Below are 15192 nucleotides of genomic sequence, written 5' to 3'. Positions count from 1 at the left end.
CTCGTAGGCTCGTGAAATGGGACGTCTAGCCTCCGTCGCGCTGCCCAGGTTGCCTAGCAACCATGATACTAACAGCTGGAAACGTTTCATACAGCTTTGTTTGACAGAAATGAAGGAGAACATATTTAGTTCATTTGTTTCTACATGAGCTCTGTGTGATTTGATGAGTATCTGAGGCTGAGACCACAGGACTGTGAAACATGATTGTTGGGCTTCATTTCTGTGCTGAACAGTCGTTTAAGATTAGCTGTAAATAACAATTAGCTGATGTTGTTCATGAGACTAAAGTCATCTCACTGTGGTAATGTAAATATAATATGGCCAATATTATAGTTATTATATTAATCACTTCACTCACAGACAAGTATCTGTGACAGTGTGTATACAGATGTATCATATATAAGAGACAAATATTGTTCATTTAATATGTTGGTAATAAATTTGGCTCAATGCTTACATATATGTGTAAAAAGCAAATGTAGGAGCTGTGATAACTGTGTCTGATAGAATGAAGAGTAGACTGATATATGAAATATTCCTTTATTGGGTGAGAAAATCAGACCATGTCATAACTGCTTTAAGTCACACAGAATAGATATCAGAGCCTTAAACAGGCTGACTTCTGCTAAATGGGTCAAACTGGGCAGAAAGTCTACAAACACATAACATCCTTATAGAATATGATGTAACACTATAGATCAACTTAGCTCAGAATATATAAAGCATATAAACAGTTACAGCAATATGATGCAACAAACACAGCAGCTACTGATCCAAAATACTCAAAGCTTCATAGAACTGAAACCAACATTTATTTTTAGCTCCATCCTGCTGCTGATACAGACTTTAGGTTTCTGAACATTAAACTTGTTGCTGCCTTTCATAGTGTATAACTTGAAGGCCCTGAGTACTTTCTCCCACACTGGAAACACTGGGATGATCACATTATTTGAACATTACCTAATAAGACTGATTCAGCACAGACAGTTATGTTAAACTTTCCTAGCAGTCCTTCACAAACAGGGAACAGTCTGTCTATTCTCTCCATCTGTCAGCTGCTGCTGGCTCTTCCTCCTCCTCTTCCTCACACACTGCTGAGTTTGTCCTGGTGGATCATCAGGGCTGAAAAGCCTCACAGATGATGTGCAGCAGTGGCTCCCTCAGTCTGTCCTCACTCTGGACACTTGCAGTCGTCTCACATGGAAATCAAATGTGTGATAAGCTGCAGGATTCAAACACAAGTGTAACTTATAAACACATGTTCATACTTTTATTCCACAATCAGAGAGAAAGAAACAGAGAGAGAGTGCAGGACAGACAGACAGGTGATAGTCTCAGGTGTACACACTGCTACACAACAGCACCAGAGAAGCAGGATTTAGTGTTTGTGTTATTACGAGTGTAAACAAGAAGAGTTCCAGATGGTGCAGTGGACACATGTGTGACTGCTGTGATTAAAGCATCTTTCTTTCAGCTTAACGAGTGAACCGTCAGCTCGTTCAAACACACGTTAAAGTGCGTTTGGCTCGACACCACCGAACAGAGGCAGCAATATAACACAGCTAACATTAACAGTGCAGTGGATCCTGCTTGTGCCGTGATGTTCAGGACTGCAAACCGAGCAGCATCACTGACTTTCAGCTTGTTGTGTTTGTGGATATATGACTGACTTTAATTATCCACAAAATCATCACATTCTCTGTCAGATGAAGGTCGACTATTGAACGGCGTATATTTTAAAGGCTTTAAAACCAAGTTAACGCTGAAAGTACAAACATCACTAATGTCACATAACTCTGCCGACAAGGCATAGCTATGGCTATGAAATGCTCTTTGTGTATCACTTCTTCATTATGAAAGATGTCATTAATGCACTAGTAATGTCTCATCTGGAGTATTGTTCAATCATTTGGTCAGCAGCTAATAAGACAGATCTTAACAGACTTCAGTTAGTCCAGAATAAGGCGTCCAGATTAGTGTGAAGATGTTCATACTATACTAATATTGATCAAATGCATAATAACCTTTCTTGGCTTCCTGTACAGGCTAAAATATTCTATGGTTTACTTGTAGTTCTAAAGAAAGCAATTCTGTTAAACACACCACATTTATTCTGCTCAGCTGCAGTATCCAGATGAAATACATCATCATATTACACAGTTTTCAACAAGCTGCAATTTAGTAAATGCTCGAGTTAAAAGTAACGTTTTGTAAAACTGTTACATTTAGAGCAACTTTTAAGTGGAATAAGTTGCCTTAAAAAATTAGAGAAAATAGTGTGTGTGTGTGTGTGTGTGTGTGTGTGTGTGTGTGTGTGTGTGTGCATGATTTTAGTGTTTGAACAGTCATGAATTATCTTTAACAGCAGGTTGGATGTAATGTGTTAGAACTACCAGCAGGTGGGGATAAGAGACCTTTAAGGTGTTTGGTGCCATGCTCCACCTTCAGGTTTAAAACTAGTGTTAATGGAGTTTGAAGGTTGAGTTTGTTCCACGACTGCATTTCACTCACTGCCTCTGTTTGTATCTCTGTCACTGCAGGACCAACATGGAGCCAGAAGTCAGCGCTCTCAGGAGGCCGACAAACCTCACAGAAGAAAGGGAGAGAAAAAACACACCTGTGACGAGTGTGGGAAGGGTTTTACTGTGAGGGCTAAACTAAAACGGCATCAGGTCATCCACACTGGAGAGAGACCGTTCAGCTGTGACTTGTGTGGAAAGTCTTTTTCCTTGAAGGGTTCCCTAAAAAGACACCAACTCATCCACAGTGGAGTTAAAGCGTACAGCTGTGACGAGTGTGGGAAGGGTTTTACTCTGAAGGCTTCACTAAAACAGCATCAGGTCATCCACACTGGAGAGAGACTGTTCAGCTGTGACTTGTGTGGAAATTCTTTTTCCTTGAAGGATTCCCTAAAAAAACACCAACTCATCCACAGTGGAGTTAAAGCGTACAGCTGTGATCAGTGTGGCAGAGCTTTTACTCACAGTAGCCACTTACAGAAGCATCTAGTTACCCACTCTGGAATTAAGGCATACAGCTGTGACGAGTGTGGAAAGTCTTTTTCCTTGAAGGGTTCCCTAAAAAAACACCAACTCATCCACAGTGGAGTTAAAGTGTACAGCTGTGATCAGTGTGGCAGAGCTTTTACTCACAGTAGCCACTTACAGAAGCATCTAGTTACCCACTCTGGAATTAAGGCATACAGCTGTGACATCTGTGGAAAAACTTTCAGCCAGAGAGAGAGCCGAAATACACACCTACGCATTCACACCAGACATGATGTGTACTGCTGTGAACAGTGTGGCAAATACTTTACAACAGACGCACAGTTACAACAACACATGTTTACCCACACTGAGGAGAGACCTTATCGATGTGACCTGTGTGAGAAGACTTTTAAATCTCCACATGACCTGAGACGACACCAACAGATCCACACCAGAAAGAGACTCTACAAGTGCAGCTACTGTGAGAGAAGCTTCTCACAGTCAGGTCATCGTAACATTCATGAACGTACACACATGGAAGGAAACTACAGCTGTGACCAGTGTGACAAGAGCTTCAGGAATCTCAGTTCATACTCTGCACACAAACGATCCCACGTTACTAATAAACTGTTTCACTGTTACCAATGTGCCCAAAGATTCACCTCATTGTCTGCTCTGTGCAAACATCAGCGCGATCACTCAGGGCTGAAATCACTCCCATCACTGGATCACAGTGAATCTGAAGACACAGAAAGATCCTCTGGTTTCTGTGTCAGACTCAAAAAGCTTGAGATCAGGCTCCACAGAGTTCAGATAGAATCATTTAAACTTGTGTTGAACTGAACTGGTTGCTGGGCTGAACTTCTACATAATACAGATCTACATGGGATCTTCTTTTCTGTTGTTTTACTGAGTCAGTTTTGTCCTTTTTTCTCTGTCCTGGTTTTGCTCGTCTGTAAATGATTGAAACTCAGTCAAATAGTTCATTGTTCTCCAGCAAAACGTTTTGGAAACTCATGTTTAACCTTTAAAACTCTGACATGTTTTAGCACACAAGGCTTCATCGGGGAGTTCACTCATGATTGGACCATGAGAACAAAGGTTTTTAGTTCTTTCAAAGAGAGTCTTGGAGATGTTTGATGTTTCTGTTTTTCTGAAACCACCTGAAAGAAAAACTATTTTTCTTGCTTCATGTAGTGTGGAAGTTTTTAATGTTTCTTCATCTGTTATGTTCTTGAATGTGTTCACGTGAAGATGGTATAAATAAACTGTTGTCAGAGATTTACAGTTATCAAACAGGTGAATAAACAACACTGAGACACTTGGAGACGGTTAACGTGCTGCACGGGTGAGGGCTCAGAGAGGACTCACACCGAGCTGCAGTAGTCGTTTATTATTTATAGCAGGGTGAAACAAGCATAGCAGTTTCCTCTAATTTTGCATATATATGTGTGTGTGTGTGTAAGTTCGTATAAATGTCATAGGGTGAACTTCCTCTTTCTATAAACAGAGCGAGTAGTACATTTTGTTCTTTTCCTATTAAGAGTAAAATATGAACATACACTGTAATGCAACATAAAACTCATAAAAGCGTTTCTTCTTTAACATCCCCTCCTGATGTTAATATTTTTCACTTAATCATACTTTATTATCAGCCAACAATCACTTGCTTATAACATTTTCAATTGTAGCATCATTCAGTATGTGTGTGTGTGTTTCTATACTAAATCTTCATCCGGTTCATCTTCTAGTGGCAGTCCAACATAGGTAATTACTGTGGCCTGTACCATTTTGTCAATCATGGATCTTATGCATGGTAGGACACATGTAGAAAACAAGCACAATAATAGAAGCAGAACTCCTATCAGTACGAGTCCTTTTATCACGAGGGTCTTCCAGCTGCCACTCAGCAGCCAGGTCAGCCAGTCCTCATTGTTCGTGACATAGTCTTGTTGCTGCGCATTACTCAGTTGTCGCAACTTGTCTAGGGCGGTGGTCATGGTCAAGGAGTGCACATTGTCCGGGATATAGGTGCAACAAGTGGTGTTGAATAAGACACAGTGGCCCCCTCTCTCAGCGAGAATCATGTCCAGGGCGACCCTGTGTTGCATGACCACTATTCTGATCGCGTCGATTTCCTCATTCTGAGCCTTATTTATCTTTGTTGAGCTGTTCAGGAAAAGTCCAAATCGGTAGTCAAGAGTCTCAATTCTTAACGTGTTTCTTCCAGTTCGGACCCATGGGAACAGTGAGTGCAGGACCTTCTGTCCGGTGGTCCACAACTTGAACTCCGCTGGTACATCACTGCCCCAGATTGGGTCATGGGGTTGCACGTCATCAGTGTTCCTCTTGCGTCGTGGTTGGTTCTGATGGAATACTCTGAAGGTGTGGTCTGACACTAAAATTGGGGCGCAGAGTCCGGTACAAGAAAAGCTCACAACTAAGACAAAACTGCTCCTGCAAGGAAAGCTCACTGTTATGCATGCAAGGTGACCAGCTCTAGGTGAGAAGACATTTAAATCTCACACTTGTTCTGCTGCATTTTTGAAGCTCAATTCCAGGAACAGATCGCAGGGTTCATTTTTATATACACTGCAACTGCCATGAGGACAGGGCCATTTTTTTGTTGTTGTTTGTTTTTCCTTTTGCTCTGTGCAGCATTTTGGCAGCATTTTTAAATTTCTCTTTGTATTTTTTCTTTCTTTTACTAGTGAAGAGATGTAGCGTGAACAGTTATACAGTCTAAATATCCCATCTGGGTCGTGTGAAATGGTGTTTTCAGTTTCATTCAGTTGAAGTAAAGAACGTTGAATATTTCTAAGTGTGCTGTTTTGAACCAACATGTCACAGTATGATCAGTGCTGTAATTTTTGACAGTCACTGTATCAATGTTATTTTTGCATCTCTTGAATAAAGGTTTTGACCTGCAAGTGCTAATTTCTTTAGTTATTGGGGTAAAATGGGTAATGTTGATAGGAAGGTGCCAATTCAGTAACCTAATTTAATGTTAATGGAAACTAACATTATCTCAAATTGTTTAGTTATAATTGTTGTTTAACTGAATCTTGATTTTTGATCTTGATTTGTTCTTTCCCAACATTTTTCAAAAGAAACAGTCTAATTTCTTTGCTGTGATTGATTCCAGAGAACACGGAAGAACTGACATTATTTAACTGTTGATTTATGTAGATTCAGTGGAGGAGTAATGTCAGTTTAATTCTTTACCTACTGTCAATGCAGTGAAATTAGACATTTTGTTTTGAAAGGTTACTGGTGGATGCCAGCAACCATCTTGGAAGAGAACAATATAATCTGTTATAAGGCCTCCATTTGAAAATTGTGTATTTGATACTAGAATATAATAGCAAAATGTAATTTGAAGATAACATGTAGTATTTAAGTGACCAAGTAGTATTGGGTAAAAGTTATTGAATGGTGTTGGGATAAAGTGAGAAAATTGTGAAGGATTAAAATATTCCAAGAGCTCAAATTACTTCATCAAAACATGTTTAAGTCACATTTTATCAACACAAATTGCACAGGCTTATTGAACTTGAATAAATTGTGTTAATTTAACTCAATTGTTTAAGTTGCTGCCAAAGCAAAACATCTGTGTGCAACAAATGTCCACCATTGAATTAAGTAAATCCAACAACATATTTTTTTCAGTGTAGTTTGGACTTTATGATTTCTGTAACTGGAAAATATTATTTTGTTTAAAGACAGAAGTGACCGCATAGTTGCAACATCAAAGGGAAATATTAATTAATTAGCATCAAGTATATTTGTTGCTTAAGCGTTTGCACTATAACTTAAGTAGGATTATAACTTTTAAGGAAGGAAAGATTTCAGATATTTAGTTCACTGTTTCAGTTATTTCATATGAAATTAAAACATTTACGTTGGTCAAATATGATGCTCTAAATCAAATAAAAGTTTGAAAATAAATGATGTATTTTTAAATGCTGCAACAAATGTTCACAAAAAGTAACTATAATTAAAACCAGTTAAACAAAATCAAATGTTTGAATCATGCTTAACCAAATGCCAGGCTGGAGAGCTGAACCTAAAGTATACGTAGAAAGATTTCAACATCTGAGCAGTTTTTAATGTTTTTATCACATATAAATGTCACAGCAGTGGGTCCTGGCCCAATGCTTTGTGTTTTTGGTTTTCTTTGACTCTTGTTTTTCTTGCTTTTTGTTCTTCTTATTTATCAGGCTCTCAGTAATCTTAGTTCTCCCTCCCTCAGTGTTCATTTCAGCCTGTGTTTAGTTTCTGTTCCCGTGTCCCACGTTTCATCGTTTCATGTCGAGTCAGCCCTGTCTCTCTGTTTCCTGTGTCTCCCCAGTCAGCCCCGCCTCCCTCGGGCACTCATGTGTGATACAGAGTAATAAACCTGACTACATTTGCTGCACTCTCTTTATTACCTGTTACTTTAAAATTCATACACTAATTATGTCTGCCCATCTCTCTAATGTGAAGGTCAAAGGTCAACATCCCAGTGACATAAGAATAATCCCAAAGGGGCAAAGGCAGCGGTTAATTTAGCACATTTAGCATTAAGGGTACAGCAAGGATATACTTTTACTTATTGTGGCAGGGGTGTGGTCTCTGGCCTGCTGCAGCGGAGGCTGGTGGCGGGACGTTGGACGGCACAGGTGAGGGTGATGGAGCTCATGACTCTCCCCTTTATAGTGACGGAGGAGACTGGCGTGGGGGAAGCGTGTAGTGGAGGAAGCCGAGGAGAGAGCTGGTTTCTGGCTACAAAGACGGCGTCAAACCAGAAAAGATTGCTCGTGGTCAAATAATGTGTAATAATAATGAAATAAATAGGCCATTGGGAAAAACGGGATTTTGAAATAAAGACTGACTTTGAAAAAAAGGACATTTTGGATTAAAAATGGCTGGGAATAAATAAAATGCCTCAGGAATAAACTCTGTTATTGTGAAAAATAATGATCATGAAATAATATTTCACAATAATAAGTAAATTTATATAGCAGAATGGGCAGCACGGTGGCACGGTGGTTAGCACTGTTGCCGCACAGCAAGAAGGTCCTGAGTTCAATTCCACCATCAGGCCGGGGTCTTTCTGTGTGGAGTTTGCATGTTCTCCCCGTGTTTGCGTGGGTTCCCTCCGGGTACTCCGGCTTCCTCCCACCGTCCAAAGACATGCAGCTTGTGGGGATAGGTTAATTGGATAATCCAAATTGCCACTAGGTGTGAATGTGCGAGTGAATGTGAGTGTGAATGGTTGTCTGTCCCTGTGTGTTGGCCCTGCGACAGACTGGCGACCTGTCCAGGGTGTACCCCGCCTCTCGCCCCATGACAGCTGGGATAGGCTCCAGTGCCCCCCGCGACCCTGAAAAGGATAAGCGGAAGCGAATGGATGGATGGATGGATATAGCAGAATGCAATATATTTCACAATAATGAGCTTTTTTTCAAAATGTGTTCAATTATTTCACAATATCATTCTCACATTACATATCTGTGTCTTATTTATTCACATAGTTATTTATTTCATCATGACTTATTTATTTATTTAATTTTGAACACTTTGGAGTTCCATATGGTTGTAGTGGGCTTGTAATGTAAATGTGGTCTGATTAAATGTGACATTAATGCTGACGCTGCATCAAACCCTGATAAAACAGTTCTATTAGTGGGTCTGTGTGATCAGCATCAGTGGGTGAAGCTGAGGCCTTGACTAGTAGAACGTCATGTTGGTGTTTAACAACACATGAGCCAACATCAGACTCCGAGCGCTACGATGCTAAAGATCAGAAGATCCAGTGTGACATCATCGTTACCTGGCAACAGTAGCCCTCATCTGACTTTATTGGAGGATATTTACACCAGCAACACGGTTTAGTTTGATATGACGGATCAACAACATGCTGTGATATCCAGTTCATCTGTAACAGATACTGGATCTAATCAGTCAGCAGATATTTGATCAGCTTATTTATAACTATACTAGAAACAAACACAACTGTGTTGGTGATTCATGCAAACTTGCATATCAGCCTTTGAAGGTTTTGTAGTATTGAGAACAAAGAGGTTGTGTTAGGGCTGAAAAGCCCGACTTGTTCTCCTCTGCAGGTCATCAAATGCACCACAGAAGTTTGTATTTGCACAGCCTGTATATGTTTGATGGCTTTATTATTCTCTGTTCAAAGACAGTAAATATGGAAAACGTCTCATGTAGTATCAGCTTCATGTAAAATGACTGCAAACATTTAGAGAACATGTGCTGCTGTTTGTCCTACATTTCAACACTGAATGAACCCTGAAAACATGATGGCAGCTGGCAGCTGGGAGTTCACATGAAATATGTATGAAGACTGGAAATATAGATGATAAAAACATGCAGCCAAACATTTGTGGACATGGATAAACTATCTGATCCAAAAAGCAGGAAGTGACACAGCTAGAAAGTGTGTAACAGCTGAAGTCAAATGTGATGCAGAGTTGAATCTGCACTTGGATCCATCTGTGAAAGGTCCACATGTAGGGATCACATGAGTCCTGATGTTTGTCAGTCAGCTTGATAACTCCATCTACTGTGGCTACATATACTGGACTGGTAGCTCCACAGTGTTGGAAAGAAACTATTAAATGTGCAAAGTTTAAAATCAGAGGCTCTTCTAACACAGGAGCCATGTTGAGTTTAGATCACAGCCGACCACCGGAAATGGCTGAAATCAAATGGAATGAAGCCTATTGACAGCCAGCAGGTCTAAACAGGAACGCACCCATTTGTATGTGTGGCAATGATGTGGCTGCAGCTGACACAGGATTGGTTCAAACTAAACATCAGACACATTTCACAGAGTTCACAAATAAACTCACGTTTTTATTTTTGAAGATGATCATAAAGTAGAATTTATGGTCCAGTAGAAACAGCAGGAGGTTTGAGCCCTTCTGATGGCAAGGCAAGGCAAGTTTATTTGTATAGCACAATTCAACAACAAGCTGATTCAAAGTGCTTTACAGAGACATTAGAAACAAAAACAAATAAAAAGCATGATTTAAAATTGATTAAAACAAGCAAACAAACTAACTAATTAACAAACAAACAAACAAAACAGTATATAAAATCAAAACAGATCAGAACAGTAGATAAAATCAGTAGTTAAATGTAAGTTTTGAAATTTAAGCTTAAAAGTGTGGATTTGGTGCTTTATTCAAATGCAGCTGAGAACAGGTGAGTCTTCAACCTGGATTTAAATAAACTGAGTGTTTCAGCTGATCTGAGGCTTTCTGGGAGTTTGTTCCAGATATAAGGAGCATAAAAGCTGAATGCAGCTTCTCCGTGTCTGGTTCTGACTCTGGGAACTGATAAAAGACCGGATTCAGATGACCTGAGGGATCTGGAAGGTTCATACTGGGTCAGGAGGTCACTGATGTATTTTGGTCCTAAACCATTCAGAGCTTTATAGACCAGCATCAGAACTTTAAAGTCTATCCTCTGACGGACAGGCAGCCAGTGTAAGGACCTCAGAGCTGGACTGATGTGGTCCACTTTTTTGGTCTTAGTGAGGACTCGAGCAGCAGAGTTCTGAATGAGCTGTAGTTGTCTGACTGATTTTTTAGGTAGACCTGTAAAGATGCTGTTACAGTAATCAAGCCTACTAAAGATGAATGCATGGACTAGTTTTTCCAGGTCCTGTTGAGACATCAGATCTTTTATCCTTGAAATATTCTTGAGGCGATAGTAAGCTGATTTTGTTATTGTCTTAATGTGTTTTTCTAAGTTTAGGTCTGCATCCATCACTACACCCACATTTCTCGCCTGGTTTGTGGTTTGTAGATGTATAGATTGAAGTTCTCTGGTGACCTGTAATCGTTTTTCTTTGGCGCCAAAGAGTATTACCTCAGTTTTGTTTTTGTTTAGCTGGAGAAAATTGTACGGGGCCTTGGTCTCCTGGTGACATTGTGATATATATTTGTGTGTCATCTGCATAGCTATGACAGTTTATTTTGTTGTTCTTTATAATCTGTGCCAGTGGGAGCATGTAAATGTTAAACAGAAAGGGTCCCAAGATGGAACCTTGGGGAACTCCACATGTGATACTTGTCTGCTCAGATGTGAAGTTACCTATTGATACAAAGTATTTCCTGTTTTCTACGTATGTTTTGAACCAGTTTAGTACAGTTCCTGAAAGACCTGTCCAGTTCTCCAGTCGTTTGAGTAATATGTTGTGGTCAACTGTATCAAATGCTGCACTGAGATCCAGTAAGACTAGGACTGACATTTTTCCACTGTCTGTATTCAGACATATGTCATTAAACAGCAGAAACAGGATTTGGAGGAAGATGTTAATAGATTAGAAAGAATTGTACACTGTGAATCAATGCAAGTCTTTCTATATAGACAGATCTGTAATAATCCCTCAGGTAGGTTCCTCTGGGACAGTCACAGATAGAGACACCAATTCTGACATCCTCTGAAAGCCTGACTTTGAATTTTCATCACTCGTCATGCACACAGATGTTAATTCTACATATTCCTGGTACTGAACTCTAAATCAATATGAAGAAAATGCTCCTGCTAATCTGCATCTATGTTGATATCAAATCCTTTTCCAGCACATGGATAAATCTCTATAAATCTTTCAGTCTGATCAGAATGGGCACAGTGTTGTTATTGCAGCTCCCTGATGTTTGAAAAGCTAAATGTCCATTTTAAAGTGCTCGTGTGTAGGATTGTGTTTCCTTCCTTTGTGCAGTTCTTACAGTAAACATGTTTGAATGTTTCCTGTTCCCCTGATGCTTCTTCCTGTTGGATAAAATTGGTTTGAATAACATGTTCTTATAGGTTTTAATGAACTTCAAACTGGGATCCACTTACAAAACTGTCTCATGTTATTGGAACGATCCACATTTGCATCCATTCACGGTACATTTGACATCTGAACACGTTTGTACACATGATGAAAGGACAGATGGTGTTTGTGTGTCCTTCTTAAACTTAGTGTGGATGTTTCATCATGTAGAACTACTTAGAACTGTCAGGGTTCCTGGGTCGGTGACCCAGTATTTTCAGTTCACGTTCACTGTTTATCTACTGCCTGTTCCACTTCCTGTTTTATTGTGTTAGCCTTGGTCTGTGTGCATTATGTTCAGTCCTCTTCCCATTATCATTAGTTCATTATGTTCAGCTGTGTACTCACCGGTCTCTCATTATCATCATTATCACCAGTCTGTGTATTTAAGCCCTCTGTTCTACCCATTCAGTGTCGGGTCATTGATGATGTGCGCCTGATGTCTATGTCGTCTGTATGTTCAGTCAGTCAGTCCTTTGGTCATTCATTCATTCATTCAGTCAGCCAGCCATTTCCTCCCTCTGTACTGTTTGCTCGCTCCTTCGGCAATAAACATCCACCTTCACCTACCTGCCTGTGAGTCCAGTGTTTGGGTCCTCCTTCTCTCATCCACGACACTACCTCTGACACAATGACCCGACCACGCGTTGTGGACCCAGCGGACTCGGACCTTTTCGAGCGGCAGGACGTAGCGCTCTCCATTTGGGCGGAGAAGCTCAGGTGGAAACAGCGGCTCTTCTCAGAGAGGGAGCACGTCTTTGAGGGGACTCGCCTGGCTCTGGGCGGGCCTCGGAGACGCCGCGGTCCTCCACCTGCTGCCTCACCTGCATCGGAGCATTCGCCGCGGAGAGTGGGCGTCACAGGCCAGGCTTCGGCCGCTCGCTCTTCCGCTGCTCCGCTCCTCGCTCGCCCACCAGCCATTTTACTCACCGGACCTTCAACCTCGCCATGGCACGGTGGCTCCGCCTCCCACCTCGGCTCAATGGAGGCTCCCGTGCCAGAGGCTCGGCTGTGTACCCCGCCCACTGCCTCTTCCCGGAGAAAGCGGCGCACACGTCGCCATAACAAGGACTATTTCCAGCAACTCCCGATGGTGAGCTCCAGTGACTGTTTTTCGCACTCACCATCTGATTATTCACTTAAAACACACAATAGACTCTTTTCTGATTCATGGGATGTTTCCCTCCTAGAGGATGAAGTGGACTGGGAAGATTTTTTCTGCTCTGCTCCCCCAAAGACTGTTCAGTCAAAGACTGTAAATAGTGGTGGCAGAAGGACCAGAATAAATCCAGATAGACCTGTCAGTATCACTCACCCAGTCATCATTTCCACTCCTGTCAGTCAGCCGACACCCACACCTGTGCCCGCACCCAGGACGAGGGCAGCTGTGACCCCGTATACCTCCACACCCACCTCTGTTCCTCGGGTGGGGGTGACTGGTGTCCAGTAGTGATGGGCAGATGAAGCCTCATGAAGCACTTGGTGTTCGCTCGCTCTGTGGTAGAGTATCACTTCCTGTTCCTGCTCAAACACAGTGGTGTTTCTGAGTAGCTTATTTGCTTAGCGATTTAATTAACAACTTTTAAATACATTCTTCTTTCATAGTATAATCTTCACGTGCTTCCTCCGAAGCACACTTTCTGTGTACTCACTACCTAATTTATAGCCAAAGTATTCACTCACTGTCTCTGTACTGTCTCGCTAGCCTAGCTTAGCTCGTAGCCGACTCATTAGCACCATGGCTACTTCACCTGTCCCTCCTGCACTTTCTTGCTCATTGTGTCAGATGTTTAGTTACTCCTCGGCCTCCTTTAGCAGTAATGATATCTGTAACAAATGTAGCATATTTGCAGCGCTGGAGGCCAGGATTACTGAATTGGAGACTCGGCTTCGCACCCTTCATTCACCCGCAGCTAGCCAGGCCCCTGTAGCTGGTGCAGCCGAAAATAGCGTAGGCCCCGCTAGCTGTTCCCCGGCAGGTCCCAAGCAGCTGGGGAATCAGGGCGGCTGGGTCACGGTGAGGAGGAAGCATAGTCCTAAACAGAAGCCCCAGGTACACCACCAACCCGTTCATGTGTCTAACCGTTTTTCCCCACTCGGCGACACACCCGCCGGGGGTCAAACTCTGGTAATTGGCGATTCTGTTCTCAGACATGTGAAGCTAGAGACACCGGCAACCATAGTCAATTGTCTTCCAGGGGCCAGAGCAGGCGACATTGAAGGAAATTTAAAACTGCTGGCTAAGGGCAAACGTAAATTCAGTAAAATCATAATTCACGTCGGCAGTAATGACACCCGGTTACGCCAATCGGAGGTCACTAAAATCAATATTGAATCGGTGTGCAACTTTGCCAAAACAATGTCGGACTCTGTAGTTTTCTCTGGTCCCCTCCCCAATCAGACCAGGAGTGACATGTTTAGCCGCATGTTCTCCTTAAATTGCTGGCTGTCTGAGTGGTGTCCCAGAAACGATGTGGGCTTCATAGATAATTGGCAAACCTTCTGGAGGAAACCTGGTCTTGTTAGGAGAGACGGCATCCATCCCACTTTGGATGGAGCAGCTCTCATTTCTAGAAATATGGACAAATTTATTAAACCCCCCAAAACATGACTATCCAGAGTTGGGACCAGGAAGCAGAGTTGCAGTCTTACACGCTTCTCTGCAGCTTCTCTCCTCCTGCTACCCCCCCAAAAACCCATCTCCATAGAGACTGTGTCAGCTTCCAAAAAGACAAAAAACAAACTAAAAACCAGCAACAAACAACTTAAACATAAACAATCACAAAGAAAGAACAATACAGTATCCACATCTGAACCAAAGAGTAAAACAGTGAAATGTGGATTATTAAATATTAGGTCTCTCTCCTCCAAGTCTCTGTTAGTACATGACTTAATAATTGATCAACAAATTGATTTACTCTGCCTTACAGAAACCTGGTTGCAGCAGGATGATTATGTTAGTTTAAATGAATCAACACCCCCGAGCCATTCTAACTACCAGAAATCTCGAAGCACAGGCCGAGGGGGCGGTGTGGCAGCAATTTTTCACACCAGCCTATTAATTAATGAAAGACCAAGACAGACTTTTAATTCATTTGAAAGCCTGATGCTTAACATTGTCCACCCCAGCTGTGAAACTCAGAAACCAGTCTTACTTGTTATCATCTATCGTCCACCTGGGCCTTACACAGAGTTTCTGTCTGATTTCTCAGACTTTATATCTAATTTAGTTCTGAGCTCAGATAAAATAATTATTGTGGGTGATTTTAACATCCATGTAGATGCTAAAAATGACAGCCTCAACATGGCATTTAATCTGTTATTAGACTCAATTGGTTTCTCTCAAAATGTAAAAGAACCCACCCACCACTT

The 15192-nt window shown here is 41.5% G+C and overlaps 1 protein-coding gene across 1 annotated transcript in view; it reads left to right on the top strand.

Annotated features, from left to right (window-relative positions):
* The window catches only part of LOC308398336 (uncharacterized protein), a 30334-nt gene extending 24409 nt beyond the window's left edge, over positions 1-5925 (top strand). The window contains exon 4 of the mRNA XM_080884911.1: positions 2541-5925. Coding sequence (XP_080741037.1) covers positions 2541-3830 — 1290 coding nt within the window. The 3' untranslated portion in view covers positions 3831-5925. The remainder of the gene's footprint in view (positions 1-2540) is intronic.
* Positions 5926-15192: the final 9267 nt, after the last annotated feature.

The sequence above is a fragment of the Rhamphochromis sp. 'chilingali' genome (genome assembly GCF_963969265.1).
Source record: "Rhamphochromis sp. 'chilingali' genome assembly, chromosome: 1".
NCBI lineage: Eukaryota > Metazoa > Chordata > Actinopteri > Cichliformes > Cichlidae > Rhamphochromis > Rhamphochromis sp. 'chilingali'.
This window is presented reverse-complemented; position numbering and strand designations above follow the sequence as displayed.